At 39.5% G+C, this 19,429-nt stretch overlaps 1 protein-coding gene across 3 annotated transcripts in view; it reads left to right on the forward strand.

The window, feature by feature from the left end:
• The window catches only part of SCML2 (Scm polycomb group protein like 2), a 73,687-nt gene that overhangs the window by 51,656 nt on the left and 2,602 nt on the right, over window positions 1–19,429 (forward strand). For 2 of the 3 annotated variants that reach the window (XM_071569464.1, XM_071569482.1), the window contains 6 exons: window positions 3,098–3,236; window positions 5,053–5,256; window positions 9,683–9,865; window positions 10,923–11,036; window positions 17,115–17,396; window positions 18,090–18,253. In XM_071569464.1, the coding sequence (XP_071425565.1) occupies window positions 3,098–3,236; window positions 5,053–5,256; window positions 9,683–9,865; window positions 10,923–11,036; window positions 17,115–17,396; window positions 18,090–18,253 (1,086 nt within the window). The remainder of the gene's footprint in view (window positions 1–3,097; window positions 3,237–5,052; window positions 5,257–9,682; window positions 9,866–10,922; window positions 11,037–17,114; window positions 17,397–18,089; window positions 18,254–19,429) is intronic. The other variant, XM_071569473.1, reaches the window with a different exon arrangement.

Consider the following 19,429-nt stretch of genomic DNA (forward strand, 5'->3'; position numbering starts at 1 on the left):
TGTCATATCTTGAGGTCTTACTCAGGTATGGCAGGATAATGCACTTTCACGTAAGAATTTTGTTCTGTCTTTCATTAAAAAGAAATTGAGAGGCTTTATCTATCTTTCGAAACAATAGTTGGAGGCATCTTTCCCTTAGAAGAGGCTTCTGTTCTCTAAACACTGGGTGTCTGAACATGTCTGCTTGGAGCACTGCATTTGACACCTGAGCTGTGTGAGGCACTTGGGTGGAACTGATGGAGAAGGGGAGTTACTGCTGACACTCCCTCTCCTGGGGCAGGGAAACTGAGGTGCATAGTGAAATCTTTGCCCTGCTGATTTCTTCTGAGGGAACAGGCAACAAAGAGTTAGTTTTGCAAAAATCTAAGTTTGATTTATCTAATTTGGGAGTTTTACTACATTAACGTTTGCATTAAAAACTTGAAAAATTAGCTCCTTTTGAGAATTCACAGTAGGTTGTTACTGCTTTAGTACGTGGTTAAATTACCAAGATGTTCTACATATGTGCAAGCTTTTCCTTGGACTGTTACACCTGTTGGCATAAGGGTAAAGAGGGGAAATGGAGCTTTGTGGGAGTTGTGCACAGACAGGGTGTGTCTGACATGAAGTGCTGCACAGCCTCTATACCTCACAGTACATATGCAAATATAATGCAAGTGGTATGTGGCTAGAGATTTGAGAGTGCTGGGTTTTTGTTTTGTTTTTTCATAACACTGATCCAAAAAACCCCTCTCCAGATTTTAGACTAAAGAATTGTGCTTCAAGTGTGAGCTGGCTATGTGGTAGTTCAAAACCTGTGTGTTTAGGGAGTAGTTTATTCCTATTGCACTGTAGAATTGTTTGAATTTCTTTGCCCTTTTATGTTTGTTGTGCTGCAATGTTTATCATTGTGCAGATATTACCTTTTATTGTACAGGTAGGCACGTTATCTGTTGCGTCATTTTCCTCCTTTATTTAATTTTTTTCTAAGCTTCCCTGTAAGCATAAGATACATGTTGGATTTTGTTTTCCATTTGTTACTCACAATTTGCACTGTATGTTTTTACTCTGTCATAATGGAGAAACCTCTTTACGTCTCTTTCATTATATTTTAGAAGTACACCTTGGGTAACAGTGAATTCCCTTCAGAATTTCCTGAGGAAACACCTCCATCTGGGTGTGGGTAACAGCCCTAAATTCAATCCCACAAAAAGAGAGTTTTTAAGCATCAGGGGAAAGGCGGTGAAGTTGGCCCAGTGGTACCAGGTGTGAGCAGTGCTCTCTGCAGGGCCCGGGCAGTGGCAGCCAGACAAGGAAACGTGCTGAGCCCTGCTGGGACCACAGCCTGCCTGTGAAACTCCGTGGCTTTGGGCTCCCCGCTCGCTGCAGAGTGAGAGCCTGAGCTGAGCAAGCGTAACATGCTGTGTTTCCTTGTGAGGGAGAAGGTAGGAAGTGGCTGGCCAGCCTCACCACACTTGTGTGTTAGTGTGGAGACTGGATAGGTCCTCTTAGTTTAGTGTTTATATTTCATTTTCATCATGCCTACCTTTTTCCCCATTTCCTCATCTTTCTCCTCAACTCAACATATTTTGCAGCATGGAGACTGACAGCTGCTGCTCCCCAAGAGCCCCTGCTCCAAGGGGCCTTCAGGAATGTTAGACCAGATCAAAAGCTGAATCTTCCCAAGTGCATTTTTGTTCTCTGAGGGGGGAGAGAAACCTTTCTGCCACCCACTGTTAAGATACAAAGGGAATTCCTGACAAGTAATACATCATTACTTGTTTCTGTGTGTAACCTGTGCCACTTATCTCATTCAAAATGCAGTGCCAAACCTTGGCAGTCTAATCCTTATGTTTGTGGTGGTTCCACCCAGTGCCATGTTGTCAAGCACTTGCTCCAGCCAACGCTGTCTTCTCTGAACCATTAAGGGGGACAGAATTTTTCTTTAAAGTGTCCTGGATTTCAGAAGAAAGTTAATTTATTCTTTATAGGTGCTATGAAGAAGTTGAGCATTGCTTCTTTTAGGAAGGTATATATTTTGATTGCTTTGACATGATTTTTAAGGCAATTTTTTGAAAATATGCTGCTTCTAAAAGTGTGAAGGATGAATACAGCTAAATGGAAAAAGGGCTGAGCCTTCCTTAGTGACTTAACTGAATTTTTACTTGACTATTTATCAGTTTAAACAGTAAATTCTTACCACATGACCACAAGTCTCTGCTGCCTTCAGCAGCATCAAGACTTTGGGTAATCTCTTGTATTCCTAATTTTTTCTAGGTGAGAGAATGAGAATTTCATCTGTTCTCGTATGATAATAAGTGACAAAGGGAGAAGTGATGAACTCCAATTTATTACTCATTTCTACGTATTTTCATAGTATGTCAAAGCACATCAGAAAGGTCTTCCTTGTGCACATCTCTTTTCTAAACCCCAGTCCAAACCAAATTACAACAAAATTCTTCTTTTCTCAGGTGGAGAAGAAAATGCACACTGATAAATTTCTAAATCTCTGGGTTGTGAACTCTGGTTGTTCTGTCATATGATAAGCTGCTAATAAGTTTGGCTTGGGAACGGGAAAGGTTTTGGCAATCAGCATGACTGGATTGTAACTACCTGTTTATTTGATATCTTGCATGAATCACTAATTCCTGAAAGAGGTTACTTGAGAATTTTGACCCCTTTGAAACAAGCTGAGGGAAAATACAGATATATAGATGGTCTGTGATGTTGATGCTTAGATGTGACTTAGGTTTTTTTATGGCAATATATACATAGACCAATTAGCTTATCTGATGATTGGAAGGGCATGGACAGGAGTATAATCCAAAACACTTCTGTGCTTCTAAGATTTAGAAGAGTTCATTAATTTGTATATCAAGCTCTTTCTTTTCCCACTTTTTGGATAAAGGTGGATTCTTTTTAATGTGTTCCTAAGGTAGCTGTCTATGCAAACTGACAGTTTCTGGTCTTCCTTTCTTGAACTTTACCTTCTCTGCTGTGTGTGATACTTGTGTGATAAGGAACCACAGATTCATTAACATGGTAACTGGTAGCAGAAGGGTTTTGCAGGCTCCTTAAAAACCATTAAACATTTTGACTGTATTTTTTCTCTAAACAGAAAAAAATCTTGCCAGAGCAACTGACTCCTGCATCTCCTCCTCCTCCTCTGTCATCTCCTGAAGGGGACAATGGCACTATGCAGATGCTTAAAGATGGAATTAGTTTGTCTGGTGCAACTTCAGCAGTTATATCCACAGGTAAAAGACAAAATACTTGAAATTGCTTCCATGTCAAGCAAACCAGTAGTGGCATTTTATGGCAAATGTACTGCAAACTTATTACTGTAAATAATTTTCCAACTACCTTATTTTTTAAAGATATTTGTAGAAGCCAGAGTTAGTTTGCAGGACTAGTATTTTGTTGCCTGCATTACAGCAATAAGTGCTGGGGCATAGACACTTTTCATAAATCTGCTGGACCTGGCAGTTTGTTCCTGTCTAAAGAAGGAAACTGTACAGTTCTTTCATGTCTGTCCCACTCCTTAATGTTCAAAATGGGAATAGTTAAAACCCCATATGCTATTCTGTTATCATGCAGGCTGTTCTGTAATATAACAAAATGCAGATTTTATCTCTGTACAGCCTTACATGAAAAGAAACAACTCTGTTAAAACCCAGTAAAGGGAATCAGAGGAAATACATTCCTCTTTCCTCAAGTTTGATTTTTTTTTCTTTTTGAATGTAATGAAATATGCCTTGAAAAGAGTTGGCAGAAAAGAAGTTAGTAAATTAACTAACCCATTAAGGAACTGGTAACCCTCTAGTGAAGCAATTTTTATGTTGTCACCTGGAATCTCAGAACTTTGTAAAAACTCCATAAATTATGCTGATTTTCTTTGGGGTGATTTTTACATTTAAAACCTGTTTTTACAATTGAGGTTCTCAGGTTCTTCTCACTCCCATTTTCAGTCATGGAGAGTGGCAAACAGGTACTTTTTTCCTAGGAAAACAAACCTTTTGGAAGGCAGTTTGTTGAGCCCAGACAGAAGATGCTACAGAAACTATTTTTGGTGATTTGTAGCTCTGATTATTTGTACAAATAGGTTTCCTCCAATTTGCAGACATTAGAGAGTAAACAAATATCCATGAAGACTCTTGCAGATACTTCAGCTTTAAAAGTCCAGGTTTTTATCTAAGCCCAAGTCATACTACAGTTCGGAAAATACGTACTTCTTTTGTGTAATAGGATGTTTAGTTTATTTAATCACCACAAAGGCACATTTCTTTATTAACTGTCACAATGTCTTAGCTGCATTTTTTGTCATGTGACAGCAAAGTTGAACAAGAGAAAAATCATCAGTTACATCTTTTCTCCATGTTTTTCTGCCTTTGTGGTAATTTTGAAAGAAAATTTCACATTGTCTCTTTAAAAAGTAATTTCCAAAGTCCTATATGAGTGTTTTGTGTTAAGGTTTAAACCATTTTGCAGTGTTTCTAGGGAAGTGTTTATTTTATGTAGCAGAGAAGGCCTTGTTGCAGTGTGGAAATCCTATGGGGGTGTTCTGGGTCTTCTGAAGGTACAGGCCATTGTGTGTGTATAATGGTGTCCTGTGTGTGTGTTAATGCCATATGGGTACTCAGAATGAGCATCAGTGGTAGGTATTTAACATGGGCTTGTCTTTGTTGCAGCTTCTTAAACAGGAGAAAATTTAGGCAGTAACTTGTTAAGACCAGCTTTTCAGAATTGTGTCTTGGTAGTTTAGAGTACCTGCCACTAATTGTTCCTTTATTGCAACTAGTGTATGAGTAGAGATTAGTCAAAATACAAGCTTTGTTGCATTAGTGAAGTAGAGAGAGCTTCACAGAACAGGAAAAAAAGGGTTTCAGACTCAGGTGGGAGAACCTTGGTAGAAGAGCACTTTCTGCATGTTCTGAAAGCACGTGTACATGTTTGGCTTCTTGAGTTGGCCAGCACATCTTTCCCTCAAGATTAAAACTAAAATGGTGGTTTGCAGTTCTAACTTGGAAACATGTCTTGGTTCCTTGGCAGTAAATACAGCTTGTACCTTTTCAGTGTGTGTTTATGTCAACAAACATGGAAATTCTGGGCCTCACCTGGATAAGAAGAAGGTTCAGCAGCTTCCAGACCACTTTGGACCAGGTCCTGTCAATGTGGTGCTTCAGCAGGCTGTCCAGGCTTGTGTGGATTGTGCCTATCAAGCCAAAACAGTCTTTGGATTTCTGAAATCTGGCCATCACGGAGGGGAAATGATAACTGGTATGTGAAGATGCTTTGTTTCTTCTGTTTCTTCGCTTTATTGTTGAACCTGAGGTAGGGCAGAACAACTGAAGTAGCCACAATGAATTTATATCACTGTTGTAACTATGTAAACACAGTGAAGAACATGTATTTGTGAAACTCCTTTACTGTTGGTGGTGTGTGATTTATCTCAGTGTCCAGAGTGATTCCAACAATTCTTTAAATTAGAATTGAGCAGTAGCACTGTTCAATTACATATACACAATATAGTGAGGTCCTTATGCTAAGCAGAGCTTGTGCACCTCATTTAGCAGCTGCAGCCAAACATTTGTCAAGTAAACTCAGTACAAGTGAAATAATCAGCTTTATTAATTCAAGTCATTCGCATAATCTTATCCATACATGGTGTTCGTGTTCTTAATGCATTAACCAAGTGGGTGACAAGTCTCAAACTAATCTGTTTAGCTTCCAGACAAGTGATTCCACATGTTAAAGCTGCTGCTGCTTCCCATACCCCCTTCCCTAGGACTGCAGTAGGAGCTTAGTCACTCTTCATCCACCTATGTCCCCTATTAGGGAATAGGTTTATTTCTATTACATATTGATGGCAGATCTGTAGGTAAATTACCTCTGTATCTCAAACTGAATAACTGCTGCTTGACATTGTTTTCCTTCTAGGCTAGGAAATACTCTGCATAGCAGTTAGCACATCAGTTCATAGTTCCATCACTGGTGATGAAAAGACTTTGTATTACTTACATTTCTTTACATTAACACCAGTTGTGAAAGATCATTAGTGGAACAGAGGTTCAGTTAAATACTTGTAAAGATGTTGCTGCCTAAAAAGCAGCACCCCAACCTGTGTACAGCAGAACTAGAGTAAGCCTTGCTTAGGCATCCCCATGAGTGTTCACAAAATGGATGCTGCTTCTTAGCTGGGTAGTAAAGATTTGGTGGCATTGCATATGTGTGGGTTTGAAACTGATATTGCTTTCTTTTTGCAATATGTATGAAAGTTTGTTGTATTATTAACAACTTCATGTACCTAATTCAGACAAATCAATTTTCTTAAGCAAAATCCACAGAGATGTTGATTGCCAGTATTCTGTTTGTGATTGTTTATCATGAAGGACTAAATCATAGGCCAGTGGTGTCTCTGGCCTGTGGCTGAGTAGTTGAAAATAATTATTTCAAATAGGAGAAAGACATTTCAGATTTCTTGTGTAGTTGTGGCTTGTTTACATTCAAAAATTATGTACAAAAGGGAATTACTGTTCTGCATCTGGTCTCAGCCCAAGGCCTGTATTCAGAGGAACCATCTCTGTGGCCCTGGACTTGAGGACCGTGGTCACGCACAGACTGCTCCTGAAGCAGAGTCCTGGGCCAGGGGATAGTGAGCTGCAAGGCCCCAGTGGGTTTCTGGTATTCTTGAGCTCTTGCCTTCTCACTGGCTTGTCAAACAGGTTGCTGAGAAGTGGGTGAGCAAACACTCCCTGTCGATTTATCAAAAATCTGTGTGATGTATTTTGTGAAGCACAAAATATGACTTAGATTAATGTAGCACATTACATCTAGCTTTGCACTTGAACAGTAAGGAACAAGAGGGAAGCAACAGTAGAAAAAAATTACAGAATGAAATTGTGAGAGTGTTTTCTTGTAGCTTTTTTTTGTTTTAAAGTGGTTTTGGAAGGTGGTTTGCCATTCACATTTTGTTTGGGGTTTTTTTAGACTGACAAGAAAAAACCTGTGGCAGAGAATAAGAAAAGAAACCTAAATGTTTTGGGGAAATGATGCTTTCATAGCATGTTTTGTACCTGCTGTAGGAGGAAACTGTGCTGATAAGGATATGGATAAAATAATCTTGCTAGAATACATGGAATAATTAGCAGGTTCTTTTGGTTCAGCTGCCAAGGAAAATAATTGTTTTGTATAAAATTAAATTTAGGATTTTTCCGTCTTTTCTTACTCAAACAAAGGCTCAAACCATTTTATTTTTGCTTGATGCATAAGGTTTCAATTGAGGCAAATATAACTGAAAGGAAATTAAAGGCTTGATTAGCAAGCTCACTAATAGTGGTGGTGTCAGCCCCTTTTTTCTCCCTCTAGCACAGAGACTGTGATGCTTGGTGGGATGAAATAGATTGAGGCTCAGATAAATTTTCTCAAGCAGAGAATTAAAATCAGACTCTTGGGTAAGGTTCATCGCTATCAGAAAAACACATTTCCCTGATAGTTCAGCTCTCAGTCTTTCTCCTGGTTTGAACCTGGTATTTAAAACATACTTACACAATGGAAGGTAAAGAAACGAACATGCCTCTTCATCCTGGGGGCTGGGATTGCACACATAAGCTCCAGTCCCTGTTCATATGTCATTAAAGACTGAGATTATTGCACCTCAGAAGTGCATTAAAAATAGAGATTATTGTACCTCCTTCTATGTTTTTGCCCCTAGCATTTGTCTGAGGGAAAAAGATGCTCATGTTGTCCCTAAGCAGAACAGACAGTTGAGCCTATGGATCTAGATGCCACACCCTTGGCTGGAGTTTGTGTTGTTGCCCTCAGGTGTTCAGAGTACAGGGGAGCTGCGTTTGCACTGAATCTTTATTTTGTGGATTTTTCCCATGGAGTGTTTTGCTGGGGTAGTCACAATGCCTCAGCTGCTTCTGCTTTAGCCTTCTAAAAAGTTTTAAATAACATTGTTCTTTTCAGTACTTCTTTTCAAAATGAGAAATTAAGGGATATAGAATAAGTCAGTTCCCCAAAGTCATATAGGAAGATCCATAAAGCTTTTATAAAGCATTTTGAATCTCTGGTGTAGCTGGCTACTGCGTTGCAGTAACTTTGTTGGGAGGTCAGGCTGTCTTGGGTCTCACAGCCCATTTGCTTTCCAGAACGGGTTGAGTTCCAAACACAAATTTGCCTTTGGAGACCCCTTCCCCAAACAGGATGTAGAGGACCTTGTGTCTGAGCCACATGTGGGACTGTTAATCATTAGCATTTCATTTGAACGTTAGAGCCCAGAAAAACTGAATAGGCCCTGGAAATACTTTGGTCCTGTGGAACTGACTCTTACACTTAAGCACTTGCACTGGTCAGTCTGTCCTGAAAGAAGGCGGGAGAGGTAGCACGTTGTTGTTGATGCTACTGGTTAACTCGCATTAACTCTAATCAGAAGCTTCCTTACATCAGCAATGTAAGTAATCGACACTTCAGATTTCCTAAGGAAGCCTAAAATATGCCAGGATTGGGTATTTTCTTAGGTTTTGTGTGTAGTATCTGTCTCTTTTGCAATGCGATATGGAAATACTCTGTAATTCATATCTGTGAATAAAGGCTTTCATGTCATTTCTGGCTTTTTTCTTTTAAGCATCTGCTACCAACAAAATGTGATCCTTTAAAGCTCTGCTTATCATTTGGAAACTTATGTTAACAACAGAAAGCTGCATGACAGGCTGAAAACCAAGAAGAAAATTGATGCATAAACCTGGTGTTTATGCCACTTCTTTTCAGCCCTTAGCTGAAGTTACAAGTTTGTTTCTGCTTTGTTGTAAAGTCTTTCTAATCAGAAGTAACTTAAAGTTTATGCTGATGTAATGTTAGTTATTTATCTATATACTGGTAGTATTGAGCCTTTCCAAAACCTTACCAATGTGCACAAAAAAGAAAAATACCATGAGCTCCTGCACTATTTTTAAGGGACAAGGAAAAGACGTAGACACGTGTCTGTGCTCTTTGTAATCACTCAGTTTAAAAGACTACAGATCCTTTTTGTGGCTGTTGTGGTGTCTCTGCCACCTAGCTCCTGTTGAAATAAGTGTGAGCTTGACCACTGGAGTGCTGACAGCAGGACAGATTTCTCTAGTGATAAAATAAATGACAAAACGTTTATGTAGTCAGAATTTCAATGGTAATGGATGCCAGCACATTACCACAAGTATGCTCTGCTCAATTAGAAACTGAGAAAAATTGTTTGTTTCATCCCTTCTTTTTATTTAAAAAAAATCGAAAAAAACCCTGTTTGGGCATTTTTTATTTTTATTTTTTTTATTATTTTTTTAGCAAGGAGTTTAAAATGTCTTTTGTGTGCTATCTCCTGCAAATAGGTGGTGGAAAGTTTGCTGTTTTATTAGCAAGCAGTGGAAATCACACAAAGTTTTGGTGGTGAGGGAGTAGTTGCAAGTTTTGTTATACTGGTGTGAATCCCAAATTGTTTTATTAAAATAAGTTCCTATAGAGCAAATTTAAACTGACATGGATCCAGTGGAAGGTAAAATCAGTTCTCTGGTTGTGAATTTTTTAAGCTATCAGAATGATTGTGTATTCCTCTCATGTCTTGTGTGGTTTAAATCAAATCTCAATGTCTTTCTCCTTTAAGTTAATGATGGTATTTTACTATACTTCATGATGCTTGGGGGGGTGTTTGACATAATCTTCTTTTTCACAGCTTCCTTTGATGGGGAAAAGCGTGCCATCAATCTTCCTTCTGTAAACAGTGCATCGTTTGTCCTGCGCTTCCTGGAGAAGCTCTGCCACAGCTTGCAGTGCGATAATCTCTTCAGTAGCCAGCCTTTCAGCCCCTACATGGGGTGTGCACATAGTCCCACCGAGTATGACAGGAACAAGCCAGGTACTGTTCATCACTTGCTACTTTCAAGTGCTGATATTTTTGAGAAATGTGGTGACTTCATGAAATGTAAGTTTTTAGTCTGTCTTTCTATGATGTGAATTGCTTGAAATTAATACACTTCAGTCCTCAGTGAATTGGTTCCACTGTGGTGGTGCTTTGACAGTAAGGGATAGCTCATACCACATGTGCATAAATAATTTTGTTCAGCAAAGTCCTCCTTGTAAGGCAAGACAGAAAACATATGTACTTTACCACTGTGATACCACTAAAAAGACAAGCTCAAAACTTCACATTTTATTTGTTAAATTTATGTTTGGATCATAAAATAAACTTACTGAAAGGTACTTGCTGCCTAGGAGAAGGGACTTGCCCCTGAAAGGCAATTCAGTCTAACCCTTCCAACACCAGTGAAAGATCTTTTCTTTCCTCTTTATTCACGTTACTTAATGGTGGCTCCAAAAATTTTACATTCTATTATATACAGTTCACTCTTCTAGTAGAAAAGGTGGGTTTTTCAGGTGGCTGCTTGTGAAAATTTGCATGAGTCCAGTATCTTTGCTGCACCAGGAATGTAGAGTAAAGGGGAGAGGAAATGACTTGCCCAAAATCTCCCAACAGGTTGTTTGCAGGACCTGGTATTCAAGTCCCAGGTCAAGAGTCACCAGGAGTCATAGCTGAGATCGATAGCCTTGTTGTCAGGGCAATTTCAGAAGTTTCATATTGGGACTAAAGCTTCCTCACAGCTGTCTGATAGCTGAGTCCATTTTCCAGGTGCTGCTTTAGAAAATACAGGGGGTTTTTTGCTCTTTCCAGTGGACAAATTATGTTTATAAACCTGTCTGTCATATAAAAATCATTAGTTTTAACTCTTTTCAGAAAAGTAGACAGGGTCAAGGTAATTCAACTTTGAAGACTTGCATTGCAATGACTGAGACTGTGTGACGCAAGAAACTGAACTGTCACCTGGTGAATGGCTGATGTCGTTGCTTTTGTCCTGGGACTTTGCCCATGAACAGCTTTATGCTGGAATAATCCGTGGTGACTTTCCTCTTCACAGCCAAAGAAGAAATACCTGAAAACAGGAGTGCTAAACGATACTCTCAGGACTCTCCACCATATACTGCTCCTCTTTCTCCTAAGCTTCCCAGAAACGATGCTCATCCATCTGAAGGTAATTACACTATGTCGGGATTATATATGAGGATTATTTATGGTTTCAGTATTTCCAGTCAAAAAGGACTGAGTACAACATATGTGCCTGGTTTGTCTCTAGCCTTTGACAGGTCAGGGTGAAAGTATGTTAATTATTGATTGCTGGCACAGATTTTGCACTTAGGGAAGATCTACTGCAAGTTCCAGCACTGCTTTTCTTAGTCCTGCAGCTTTTCTGTGAAGGGGCTCAGGCACAACAGTGACAGATGAAGCCTCCTGCTTCGTATATGGCTACTGAGCAGAAAAGCAATTGCCTTGAAGTGGGTTAGGAGACAAATTGGATGCAACTCTTAACTCTAGACTGGAGTCATTAAGTGAATAAGGGATGCTGCTTGATGATACAATCCAGCAGAGTTCATGTCTAGCTGCCTGTGAAAGTTGTGCTGCTCCTGCTTTCCTTGCCTCCTTGTGTCTGCACTGAGTCCAAGCCCACCCCCTACTCCCTCTCCCTGGCTGGTTAGTGAGCTGAACCAGTGAGCAAAAGCACACAAAACATTCTGGTGAAGACAGTCTTGCAGTTTACTTCTCTGGAGTGACTCACTGTGGACTCAGGTGGGCACAGGGAAGGGTTGAATCCAAGGCAGCTGTGGCCAAGGTAGTGGCAGCTGCTTGTTCATACAGTTCACTAATAAATAGCACTTTTTCCTGTGCTGCAGCTTAGATGCAATAACTGAGCATATGCCTAGTTTCTGTCTGCCTCAGATGTGAAGTAGTCTCTAGGTTTAAACCTCAGGGAGAGAGAAAGAGTAAAATGTTTTTTCACTCTCTATTTGCTACTTAACTGGTTAAGCCATGGTAAGTTGCTGATAATAACTCATCCCATCTGATACATACTTTCTCTTGATACATGATATGTGCACATCATTTCCAAAGGCTTTTTTGAAATACGATGGGGATTAGTTATTTTTTCTTTTTTTTTTTCATTTTTTTTCTCTTTTCTTATGTGATCCTGGAGTGATTTTGTATCTGTCAGCATTAGTGGGGGCAGAATGTTCTCTTCTGTGCAGATTAAAATGTCATAGGGCTACAGTGAAAGCAGAAAAGTATGTAAAATCAAAAGGTTCCAAATGATAGCTTATTTAAAATGGTGCATCTTATTTTGTGTATATGTAGCGTAGTCACATCTTTGTATTTCCTGCAGTTGTTGTTATGTACAGTTCTGCATTGATTATCCATTTCTGTGTCTTCCCAAAAAAAAGCCCTGGCTTAATTCCAGAGATGCATTGTACACCTAAGTCAGATATTTCTGCTAGGTAACTTAATAGGTGTGGAGCACTTAATTATGCTCAAATGAAGTTGTTTTATTTGGAGCAAAACAAATGTTTAAGTAGATCTGCATTATCTATCTTGTTAGAAATCCTTCTCAAAGTAAACACGAGTGCACACACTGCTTCTTAGTCCTTGTCTGCTAGTGGATCTCATTTACTGAGGAAGTCTTCAAAATACATTTTAAGATTAGTACTTCATTGTAAAGTGCAGTTACTTGGATAAAAAATAATTAAAATAAGTGGTTTTCCATGGTTTCAAAGGTTTGAATTTGCATTCTGTGCATTTCAAGAGGCACAGTGTTCTCTAGTGTTGTGTGTTTCCCATTAGGGTAATGTCCTCTGTTGAAAATCTGGAGGCAATTTATAGCGGTCAGTCATGGGTTGGTTAGCAAGAAAGATCTGCCCCCAAAAAAGTTCTTGTTCCATTGAGACACAGTTGTCTTAAAATAGTTGTTTTGAAACATCATTTGAAGGGAAAATGGAATAATTGTGGGAAACAGTCTTTCGAACAGCTCATTTTCCTTCTGATCTGCTTATGAATATGTTTTGCAGATTTGCTGCCTCTCTTGCTCACTAACAATTTCTTCTTTAAGTTATGAAAGATAAAGGAGGAGGGAATGGGGAATAACTTAGCGTCCCTTCCCCTGGAAACAGAGTGTTCTTACTACTGTGTCCTATTACATCATTTTGTTGTGCATGAGACAGAACAACTGGCTTCTAATTCCCCAAAGAACTTCAAGAAAACAAAACAGCCAATTCTTGCTAAGGCCTTCAGTGCTTAAAGAGTCTGCTGTCATCCTTACATTTGAAACGTAAGGCCTCTTATTGTCCTTCTATTGATCTACCCACAGATCAGGCATTCTGCAGTGGAACCTCCCATTTCTTTCCATAGCACTGCTTGAAATGTTGAGGGAGGAGAAACGTGTCACTCTGTGGATTGCAAAGCTCCATTTGCTGGGTGCCGATTTTGCTGCATTTTGTTTGTAGGGAAGGTAGATGAATGGAGCAGAAAGTGGATTGGGCACTCTAGTTCCTGAACAACTTCCCTAAAAAATGATGGGAATTATGCCAGCTTTTCCACGTTTTGTATGTGAGTTTAGAATTTACAGTAAGATAAATTCAAATGCTGGTATCTTGAGGGAAAAAAACCCAGAGTTGATCTTTCCCAAACCTATTCACTGTTTATGTTAGGGTATAAAATGTCAGACAGAAATCTGGGATATAATTGAAATAAATACAATTAAATTCTTTTGAAATACAGTCAATTTTTAAAGTGTGTTTGTCATTAGAAATCTTGACAAAGATTATGTAAAACAATTATTTAAAAAAATTCTATGTTTGGACTCCTGCTTCTTTACTATGAAAACTGCAAAAATGTTTTTTCTTAATATGTTGCATGGAGTTGGCTGCTACATCCTTGAATACTCTAGTTGAAACTCCCTGCTCAGGGGTATTGTCTGCATTATTTCATCCTATTTTGACCTCTTACATCTGAATCTACAGGTTCAGCCAGTTAAACCTTAAGCTCCATATAACTTTGCTGTAACTATTTAAAGTATCACCTCTGCCTTTTGGCTTTGAACTGAGATTTCTGCTGGTGGTTTCATTCTCTAGAGCTCTAATTTTCCCTTAATTTTCCACCTTTTAATTTTATACTGTGTATCACTGACTACATTTCTTAAGGTCTCTCTGACATTCTATGGAATGATAGCTTTAAATTTTTTTTTATTTTTTATAAGTTGCTGCAACTACTTCTGAGAAATATAAACGAGTTAATTTTCTTGGTTTTTTTTTTGAAAATATTAATAGCTGCTGCTTTACTTTTGTGATTGAAATGTGACAAACTAGACGTTTTTGCAGTGGTTATTTTAGAATTACTTTTATGGAAGAGGAGGACTTGTGTCCATAAAAGCTTCTTTACTCCACCACTATCAAATTTAGTAAAAGATGTTACACCATCTTGCAGATAAGGAGTTCAGGAAGGCTGGCTGTTCTTCAAGAAGAAAATCTTAAGGTAAAAATGTTGACAGACAAACTGACAGGGAAGAGGACTGGCCTTGCTGAACATAGAGCTCTGGCTGGAACTCAGGAAGGAAAGAAGAGTTTATGACCAATGGAAGAAGAGGCACAAAAATCAGAAGGACTACAGAGCTGCTGTGAGGTTATTCAAGGCGAAAATTAGGGGCAAAGCCCAAGTAAAACTTTGTCTGCCTACTAGGGCAGTCTGTGGTGTAATGGAGAGCACTCTGGACTCCAAATCCCAAGGACCTGAGTTCAAGTCTCAGTGGGGACCATCCCCTGGCAGTTCAGCCTCCCTGCCATCCCATCCCGTCACATCTCGGATGCTCAGCAGGGTCAGCCCTGGTTAGTGCCGGGTGCTGTGACAGTCCCAAGGACTTCACTGTCACTGTCCAAGCTTGCTTGGCCATGGCAGATGGACCTCAGGACTTAAATGGTGGGGCCAGTTCTGTGCACGCTGTGCCTCACCTAAAAAATCCACTGCACAGGCTGGAAGGGCCCACCCATGTGGGGAGAGCCCTTCCCAGATCTGCGTTCACAAAGTTTGGCCATACACACAATACACTATCGTAAAAGACTAGAAATCTTTTTTTTTTTTTCTCATTTTTCACTCAAATGAAGGGTAAAGGGAATCTCCAGCCTTTGTTGGATATGGAGGGAAACAGAGTGACAAAGGTTGAGGAAAAGGCTGAAGTGCCTTCATGCCTCCTTTGCCTTGGTCTTAACTACTAAGAGCAGTTGTTCTCCATGCACTCATCCTCCTGAGCTGGAAGGCAGGGACAGGGAGCAGACAGCAACCTAAACAGTTCAATGATTCTACAATCCACAGGGAAATTGGCCTGAGGTCAGTGACCTCATACACCACTTAAGACATGCACAAGCCCGTGGGACCATTTGGGATCTACCCAGGAGTATGGAGGGAGCTGTTGGAAGTGCTCACTCAGCCACTTCCACCTCATTGCTCTCTACTATGTGAAAGGAGGTTGTGCGAAGGGGGAATTGCTGTCTTCTCCCAGTGGTAAATACGGTGGTGCTGGATTAGTGGTTGGACTTGATAATCTTAGTGGTCTTTTCCAGCCTAAATGATTCTATTATTCTGTTCTGTGATTCTGTGACCTTGCCATACTGAATTCATTAAGTAGGGAACTGGCTCCCTGAGTGCCTTTATTCCTTCTCAGGATTGCGCTATCTGAAGACCAAAATACACTTAACAGTTCTTCACTGCACTCCTCTTGTAAGCAGGATTCAGCAGAGAAACTGAGATGTCATGAAGCAAATTGAAAACATGCTTGAGAAGCTCACTTTTTTAGGAAAATATTCTTCCTGTATTTTTAGCTAGGGGTATGCCCAAGAAATTCTTGGAAGTTTTCATATAAGAAGGGTAATAAAAACTCTATTTCAGGAACTTGTTTTGCAGAATATACCCAGTTCTTATTCCAAAGAATATGCTGCTTCACTAGCATATGTTTTATAACTTCACTAGAGTAATTTTCAAGATGGTAGTGTGGGGCTTACACTTCTGTGAACCTGTTAGCTATATTTTTCCAGCTCCTAACTCTCCTGCCAAAGCAGCATTTGCTTCATACAGATTTGTATATCATGCTTCCAACTTAATTTTCGTACTGTTGCTTGGCCCGATGCAAACAGAGAGGAGTGTGTATGATTGTTAGAGAATAGAGTGGTCTTGTTGATTTGGGATATTTTGTCCTCACATAGCATGCGTCTCCCAAACAGGCCTGAATTGGGTTGAACAGGAGTGGAGTTTCCAGTAATCAAGCAAACCTGGCTCTTGTCTCATGTCACAGGGAAAAGGACCCACTGAACTTTGCTCATCTGCCTTAGTAACAGAATTGACAGGCTCTAAAAATTTACAAGTCTTCTGAGTGGATGTTGTCTTTTGCAGAGTAGAAATTGCTGATAAGGTGTAAGAACTAGAATATTGTCATAGTCCCTTCATGAGACCTGATGTATTTGTCTTTTCACTTGCTCCAGATGTTCAGTAACTTACATGTACCTTTAGCTTTCCAGAGTCTTTGCTTACAGACCTGGGCAAGACCCTGCCCTGTGCAAAGAACTGACTGTTTGTGGATACAGCACTGTGGTCAAAACATGTTACATGTTACATTAGTGTGCTGTGCAGGGCTCAGCCTTCTGTGGCTTTGCCTGTAACCTGTTTCCTTTTTAACAACGGCCCCTCTGTCGGGACATTTTGGGATCCATAGATGATAGTTGTCCACTTGTTTTGTTTATGATGTTAGTGACTCCCTCTGCTGTTTAGAACAAATTAAACAATTGTTAGTTAACGTGGGTTTTGAATTAAAAATGTCTTGCAAAATAAATGTGACATAATAATAATGGTTAGCTTTTTAAGAATATGTTTAAAAAATAATGAAAAATCTTGGCTAAAATTGTTTGATGTATAAATATTAATGCCAGACAATTTTATCAAAAAGATTTTCTTTTGTCACTTCCATGTTCCAAGCATTTAATAAATACAGCTGAAATGATTTGTGGAAGAATGTCTCAAACTTGACATATTAAATCTTTTGCTACAAACAAAATGTTCTAAAGATACAGTAAGAGCCCAGTGATTACTTCAGGAAAAGGGACAGACTTTCAGCAGCGGTGCTTGCCTAACAGATTTGTTAACATGCTTACAATCTGTCAGTATCTTCAAGAGAGCATAGCAAGGTCTTAAATAACAAAGGTATTAATCACTGTGAACATATTCATACTTGCTTTTTATGTAGCAGAAACTTTGCCTATAGAGGAGAACAGCACTTCCAAAGAACACCGGTTTTCTGAGGACTCTATGGATTCTGCACTTAATTCTGTAAATCGGTCAAGCCCAACCTGTCGAAATTCCACAGAGTACCGTCCTGCAGGAAGTGCTGCATATTACAGAAATTCCCATCAGCCAGCAACTGCTACCTCAAATTCAGCCCCAGTCCTGCGCAGGCTGTCCTTGAGCTCTGCTGGGAGCAGCAGTTACTATGAAGTTGGTAGGAATCGAATACAGAGGCGGATTGAAGGTATGGAGTTTATACAAAACCTTCCAAAATAGATAACTGCTTTTACTAACATACAAAGATATGAACAAAGAAGTTCTTTGCCATAGGAAAGCTTGCATATGGAGTGAAATGTGCTGTTGTCAAGCATGACAGGCTTGCTAGTGTAAATGCAAATAAGGAATTTAAGCCTGTTAGAACTAATGGTGCAGTGCAAGCTGGAGTGGGTCTTGCCTGCTGCACCTTCCTCTTGCTACTCTTACAGACCCTGCAGCAAGTCAGATCAGACAGGGCCTATATGCATCTCACTTCCTGAGCATCTTATCAGCTATTGCCATGTTGCTGACATGCAGGAATAGGGTTTCCTGCTGTCTCTTCCTCTGTCTGCATGGCTTAAATTGACTTTGCCACATTCCCAGTCAATAGCATTTTGGGACCCAGGAGCCAAGTACAAGTCCAAGTAATCCCTCTAGGTATGTCACAGTGCTAATATTTGTGCTGCTGTAAATACTTGCAGTTATAGAAGGCATTTAAAGACAAAAGGAACAGTTCAGTATTATTAGAAGGAAAATAAGGCATCTTTCATTTTAATATATTGCAAAGAATACGTAATAAAACCCAAAAGTTAATATTGAAATGTCCTTTGTGAAATGAAATGTGTTATCCATGTACAAACAAGTGATACTTCTGCCTCTCATAATATTTTTATATTAAAAGCTGCAAGTTCCACAACTGGACTGGATTTGAATTCACTAAAAAGGGAACCTTCAAGAATATTGAATAAGGATCCTTCCACCTGGTCAATAGAGGAAGTTGTGCGTTTTGTGAAAGAAGCTGATCCACAAGCACTGGCTCCCCATGCAGAACTCTTTAGGAGACATGTATGATTAATATCCATTCTGTTATAGTAGATTGTGTGTCACGTTAACCTCTTAAAATACAACTTTCATGTCTGTCACTCTTATTTGCAATTGAAGGTAGAATAGACTCTACTTGTATATTAGAGGGAGGCTGAAAATTATTCTTCCACCTGGAATCCTCCTGCAGTATATTTTCTCCATGTTCCAGTCTTGTTAGACTAAAGTAAATAGCCACTGCTTTCCAGTGTGTATGGAATAACACCAGTACTGTAAGTACCTAGGTTTTAATGGCCAACATCCCTGGTACACCTGCCATCCCTAGGACCTCTGGAGAACATGGCATTTGCATGTTGGGGCATTTGGCTCCCCTGTTTTAGAGGTTTAATGTTCCAAAGCAGACTTGATGTTATCCCTTGTTAGCTAGAACATTTGGTCATTAGTACTAGAATGCAGAGAATCAATGGAAATGTTGAAGTCATCTGTTTGGAAAAACAATGCACAGGGTTTCATAAGATCTGACTAGATGTTACCTTTAAAGGTAGAAGCCGTGGTTGTTTGTGGTGGATTTGCTGTCCCTTATTCCTTCTGGCTGTGCTTTTCTATGGCAGGTTGCTCAGCAAAGAGCTGCTTTGTTATTTCATTGTATTTATAGCCCTCCAAAAAGAGGTCAGCTTTCTCTTTAGTACTATTGCACTCATGTTCTGCACCAGTTCCTGCTAACAGTTAAATCTCTGAGTAAGCTGGATTGGAAGGAAAACTCAAAATAACTTTTAATAGAGATCCCTGCCTTATGTTTTATTCTGAGTTGTATAACAACAGTAAACATCACTTGTTTTGTCAGGTTTATGTTTAAAAAAATAAGACAGAGTGGTTCTCTTTATTGTGTTTTATGGAACTAATTGCCTGTCTACAGTATGTAATGATACTAAAGAGCTTAGGACTGTCCTATTTCAGCAGCTTCTCAGTCAGGCAGTAAAATCTGACTAAGTTGTCCTTGGTCTTGATCCTAACAATCTCTCTGTTTCTCGACATGGACATAGATCTGTCTTATTTCACAGATTTAGATGGTCTATAACACCTTCCTCTGTGTGACTCTTTGCATGCACATGCCAAAATCCTCCCACAGCTGTGTTCAAGGTTCAGTGCAAGGCCTCAGTGCTTGGATCATTTAATCTCTAACTGCACAGACCTGCCTTT

Source organism: Pithys albifrons, chromosome 1 (assembly GCF_047495875.1).
Source record: "Pithys albifrons albifrons isolate INPA30051 chromosome 1, PitAlb_v1, whole genome shotgun sequence".
NCBI lineage: Eukaryota > Metazoa > Chordata > Aves > Passeriformes > Thamnophilidae > Pithys > Pithys albifrons.